The sequence below is a fragment of the Hyla sarda genome, chromosome 4 (assembly GCF_029499605.1).
Source record: "Hyla sarda isolate aHylSar1 chromosome 4, aHylSar1.hap1, whole genome shotgun sequence".
NCBI classification, from domain to species: Eukaryota; Metazoa; Chordata; class Amphibia; order Anura; family Hylidae; genus Hyla; species Hyla sarda.
The window spans coordinates 76,817,557-76,823,556 of NC_079192.1; the positions used below are offsets into that span (position 1 = coordinate 76,817,557).

Sequence of the window (6,000 nt, forward strand, 5' to 3'; positions counted from 1 at the left end):
CACCTCTGTCCATGTCAGGAACTGTCCAGAGTAGGAGCAATTCCCCATAGAAAACCTCTTCTGCTCTGGACAGTTCATGACATGGACAGAGGTGTCAGCAGAGAACACTGTGGTCAGACTGGAAGGAACTTCACAAATTTCTCTGTAGTATAAAGCAGCTGATAAGTACTGGAAGGATTAAGATTATTAAATAGAAGTAATTTACAAATCTGTTTAACTTTCTGGCACCAGTTGATTTAAAAAAAAAAAAATAAATTCCACTGGAGTACTCCTTTAACGACAATGGACATAAATGTACATCATGGTGCCGTGGTACTTAACGCACGCGTCATGTGCGGCCGGACCCGGCAGCTATCAGCAGCCGGGGACCTGCTGGTAATGGCGACATCCGCGGTCGGGCGGATGTCCGCCATTAACCCCTCAGATGCCGTGATCAATACAGATTATGGCATCTGCAGAGGTGCGGTAGTTTCAATGGATGATCGGATCGCCCGCAGCGATCCGATCTTCCAGCATGGCGGCCGGAGGTCCCCTCACCTGCATCCGTCCGTCTCCCGGGGTCTTCTGCTCTGGTCTGAGATCGAGCAGAGCAGAAGATGAGTGATAACACTGATCAGTGCTATGTCCTACACATAGCACTGAACAGTATTAGCAATCAAATGATTGCTATAGATAGTCCCCTATGTTGACTATTAAAGTGTAATAATGAAAGTAAAAAAAAAAAAGGTTTAATAAAAATGTGAAAAATCCCCTCCCCCAATAAAAATTTCCTCCCCCCCCCCCCATTTTCCCCCCAATAAAGTGTAAAAAATAAAAAAAAATACACATTTGGTATCGCCACGTGCGTAAATGTCCGAACTATTAAAATATAATGTTATTGATCCTGTACGGTGAACGGCATGAACGTAAAAATAAAAAAGCACAAAATTGCTACTTTTTTGTCACATTTCATAAAAAAAAAAAATATATATATATATATATATATATATATATATATATATATATATTTATTAATAAAAAAAATAATAAAAGTGTTATAACCACAATTGTGGTATCAATAAAAAGTACAGATCATGGCGCTAAAAATGAGCCTTCATAACGACACTTATATGGAAAAATGAAAAGGTTATAGGTCGTCAAAAAAGTTTGCAATTTTTTTTTTAAGTACAACAATAATAGAAAAGTATGTTATCATGTTTATCATTTTAATCGTACTGACCCACAGAATAAAGAACACGTCATTTTTACCGTAAATTGTACGGCGTGAAAAGAAATTAGCAAAATTGCGTTTTTCTTTTTAATTTCCCCACACAAATAGTATTTTTTGGCTTGCGCCATACATTTTATGGTAAAATGATTGATTTACGGAGGACAACTGATCACACAAAAAACAAGCCCTCATACTGGTCTGTGGATGAAAATATAATAGAGTTGTGATTTTTAGAAGACGAGGAGGAAAAATGCAAAAATAAAATGGGCCTGGTCCTTAAGGGGTAAAGCAAAATTAAACTTACAGTTATGGAAACAGTAAAACAGATACAAAAGTGCAGAGTGAACCCAGTGTAAGATGGAAAAGAGAGAATTGGAGCATTAAACCCAACTATATGCGCTCCACATGCTGGAAACTGGAGTTTTGCAACAGCCAATGGCGCCCTGGTTGGGGAACACTGACAGATACAATGAATTGGTCTACAGGCCAGTATATGAACGTGTCCTGAACAAAACATCATGTAAATATTTGGGAACTTATACATCTATAATTGTGACTGTAAGGACGGAGAATCATTTGAAGATGGAAGAAAATCAGATCACCCTTATACTAATGTAGATCACCATTCTAGAGAATCAGATCACCCTAATACTAATGTAGATCACCATTCTAGAGAATCAGATCACTCTAATACTAATGTAGATCACCATTCTAGAGAATCAGATCACCCTAATACTAATGTAGATCACCATTCTAGAGAATCAGATCACCCTAATACTAATGTAGATCACCATTCTAGAGAATCAGATCACCCTTCTACTAATGTAGACCATTATAGAGAATCAGATCACCCTAATACTAATGTAGATCACCATTGTAATGAATCATTACAATGACAATCTATTACAGTATAATGGTGATCTACATCATTAGTAATGATGTAGATCACCATTATAATAAAGCAGTTCACCATTATACAGTAGTAGATCGCCATTATACAGTAGTAGATCGCCATTGTAGTGATGTAGATCACCATTATACTGTAGTAGATCGCCATTATACTTTAGTAGATCGCCATTGTAGTGATGTAGATCACCATTATAATAAAGCAGTTCACCATTATACAGTAGTAGATCGCCATTATACAGTAGTAGATCGCCATTGTAGTGATGTAGATCACCATTATACTGTAGTAGATCGCCATTATACTTTAGTAGATCGCCATTGTAGTGATGTAGATCACCATTATAATAAAGCAGTTCAGCATTATACTGTAGTAGATCGCCATCATACTATAGTAGATCGCCATTGTAGTGATGTAGATCACGCCTATAATGAATCAGATCACCCGGAGCACATGAATGATCAGCATAAGTCACAGCACAGAGAAGCCATTCACAGTAAAGACGGTAAGTCCCTAGCTGTCAGTGCTCCATGCCAGGCGGGCAGGAAGTGCAGTGTGTGCCCCCGTGCCCTCATACTCACCGCACATGCTTGCTCTTCCTCTGTGAGATGTCACTATCCAGTCTGCAGCCAGTCCCCGCGTCACCGAGCCTACATAAGGACCACAGACCGTGCACCTGACGTCATCATAGCAACCTGACTCTTCCCATTGGTCCCCTCCATGGCCGTCAGTCACGGAGAGCGTCGCTATTGGGCACTCCCCTAGCGATCGGCCCACCCCCGGCGGGGTAATCATCCGCTGATTGGTGAAAGCGGAGGAGGGCGTGGTTTTCTGTTGGCAGGAGTGACGTGGCCGGATCCAACTCCTAGTAGCCACCGATCGAGTGGTGACTCCGCAGAGTGGGCGGGGCCGAGGGGGGGACGACAAGGACAGAAGGGGGGAGGGTTACGTCACGGACGTGGGCGGTGTCACGTGTTAACCCTTTCAGAGTATGGAGGTGTAGGTATGTGAGTTCTCCGCTTGGTGACAGAATCAGAGATGGTCTATAAATCTGTGATGGAGTGTGTGTGTGTGTGTCTATGTGGGTGTGCGTGTCTGTGTGTATGTGTGTCTATGTGTGTGTGTCTATGTGGGTGTGCGTGTGTGTCTATGTGTGTGTGTCTATGTGGGTGTGCGTGTGTGTCTATGTGTGTGTGTCTATGTGGGTGTGCGTGTGTGTCTATGTGTGTGTGTCTATGTGGGTGTGTTGTGTTGTGTGTGTGTGGGTGTCTATGTGTGTGTCTATGTGTGTGTGTCTGTGTGTCTATGTGTGTGTCTATGTGGGTGTGCGTGTGTGTCTATGTGTGTGTGTGTCTATGTGTGTGTCTATGTGTGTGTCTATGTGTGTGTGTGTCTATGTGTGTGTGTCTGTGTGTCTATGTGTGTGTCTATGTGTGTGTCTATGTGTGTGTCTGTGTGTCTATGTGTGTGTCTATGTGTGTGTGTCTGTGTGTCTATGTGTGTGTCTGTGTGTGTGTGTGTGTGTGTGTGTGTCTATGTGTGTGTGTGTCTATGTGGGTGTCTATGTGTCTGTGTGTCTATGTGGGTGTGCGTGTGTGTCTATGTGTGTGTGTGTCTGTATGTGTGTGTGTGTGCGTCTATGTGTGTGTGCGTGTCTGTGTGTGTGTCTATGTGTGTGTGTGCGTCTATGTGTGTGTGTGTGTGGTGTGTGTGTACACAAGCACTGCTCAAAAAAATAAAGGAAACACTTAAACAACACACTGTAACTCCAAGTCAATGACACTTCTGTGAAATCACACTGTCCACTCAGGAAGCAACACTGATTGACAATTAATTTCACATGCTGTTGTGCAAATGGAACAGACAACACGTGAGAATTATAGGCAATTAGCAAGACTCCCCAATAAAGGAGTGGTTCTACAGATGGTGATCACAGACCACTTCTTAGTTCCTATGCTTCCTGGCTGATGTTTTTGTCACTTTTGAATGCTGGCGGTGCTTTCACTCTAGTGGTAGCATGAGACGGAGTCTACAACCCACACAAGTGGCTCAGGTAGTGCAGCTCATCCAGGATGGCACATCAATGCAATCTGTGGCAAGAAGGTTTGTGTCAGCGTAGTGTCCAGAGCATGGAGGCGCTACCAGGAGACAGGTCAGTACATCAGGAGATGTGGAGGAGGCCGTAGGAGGGCAACAACCCATGTGTATGTATAAATGTGTGCGTTGCACAGAACTACACCTGCATACACACCTTGGCATGCTATCAATGGTTGAGGAATTTTCCGCAAGGCTGAATGCACTTGGGCACATAAATCATCAAGATCCACAGGTGGCAGATCCTTGCAATTGCCAACCAATAACATCACAGATGTGTTCAATGGGAGGCATGTGGTAGCCATGGGGTTAGGAAATACCTTTATCACTTCATGACACCAGGGCACCATTATCCTATACACGGTCCGAGGTTGGACACAGCTTCTCCTGGGCCAGACACATGGAGTAAAGAAACACACCGACGTCAGGTTACGGATAACTGTCTTTACTGAGCAGGGTGCAGATTTTGATACACAGACAGTTTGGTGCAGAGTGGAGAGGATGCAGTGTAACCCCTTGGGAGCCCTGTTGCATTGCTGGGACTTCTGGTGCTTTCTCCCAATACATTGATACAGACTTGGGAGAATGGAAGATTGATCCAGGTAGCTAAGGTTCTGTCAAGGTCCTGTAGCTTTCTCCGCCAGGGTATAGACTTCCACCATGCGGGTGATCCTTGCGGAATGACTGTATAAGATAGATTTGATCTGGGCCTTCCCTTAGAGCTTCTCCACACACCTCACACATTTACCTCACTGCTGCCCAGGAACAACTGAACTCTCAACTGGGCCAACTCCTCTCCCCCACTACACTATATGGCCAAGAATTTAGGGGTTCCCATTGGGCATACAGGGTCACATGGATTGCTCTGCTCCTCTCTTAAAGGTACAATAACACATATAAATCACATATATAGAAATAACATAATGTGATAATAATGACAATATATTAACTTTTGGTAAACTGCTAAAACACAGTAGAAACCATAATCAATCTCTCAGTGGGCCCAACACCTGTGCCGCTGGTCTGCCTGAGCAAGTCCGAAGCCATAGGACACCACAGGCACGTCTGGAGACACTGCAGGCCATGATAGCACATTTAGGATATGCATTCTGCTCACAGTAGCATCAGCAACATGCGGCGTTGTCATGTTGAAAGATGGCTCCTGGGACACTTTGGAGAAATGGCTGTACCACTGGGTTTACAACCAAATCAATGTAACACCGAGCTGCTAGTGTGTTCTGGCTACCAAACATTATGGTACCACACACCATAATCCCAGGAGTAGGACTGGTGTTATAGTCCCTCGTGAAGGGGTTGCACTTCAGTACATTATACATACATAATACATTCACAACATACATGTGTAGATTCCATGTTCTTTGTAGATACAAAGATTTATCCCGGATCACATCTGATAATCATATATACAAAGCGTTTTTGTGCGTATTCGATTGCTATAACAGTAGAAGGGAATAATGTTTGCGCTTTAGGTCCAGTGAGAGGTCAGAATTTTGCATGGTGTCCCCTTTATATTTTACCACCTGAAGGCTACACAAAGATACCAGGACATTTTTCTTGCATCAGTGTCTGGAAGCTGAAGAAGAAGAAAATTGGGTGGGAGCTGTGATCTGACGCTAAAGCTTGCGGACATAGGGGGAGATTTATCAAAACCTGTGCAGAGTAAAACTTGCCCAGTTGCCCATAGCAACCAATCAGCTTGCTGCTTTCATTTTTTATGAAGGCCTGTGAAAAATGAAAGAAGCAATCTGATTGGTTGCTATGGGCAACTGGG

General features: G+C 43.3%; 1 protein-coding gene across 2 annotated transcripts in view; it reads right to left on the minus strand.

Moving 5' to 3' along the window:
- The window catches only part of LOC130368114 (glutamine--fructose-6-phosphate aminotransferase [isomerizing] 1), a 52,375-nt gene extending 49,330 nt beyond the window's left edge, over window positions 1-3,045 (minus strand). The window contains exon 1 of one of the 2 annotated variants that reach the window (XM_056571415.1): window positions 2,696-3,045. In XM_056571415.1, coding sequence (XP_056427390.1) covers window positions 2,696-2,909 — 214 coding nt within the window. In that variant the 5' untranslated portion in view covers window positions 2,910-3,045. The remainder of the gene's footprint in view (window positions 1-2,695) is intronic. The other variant, XM_056571416.1, reaches the window with a different exon arrangement.
- Between the last annotated feature and the right edge of the window lie 2,955 nt (window positions 3,046-6,000).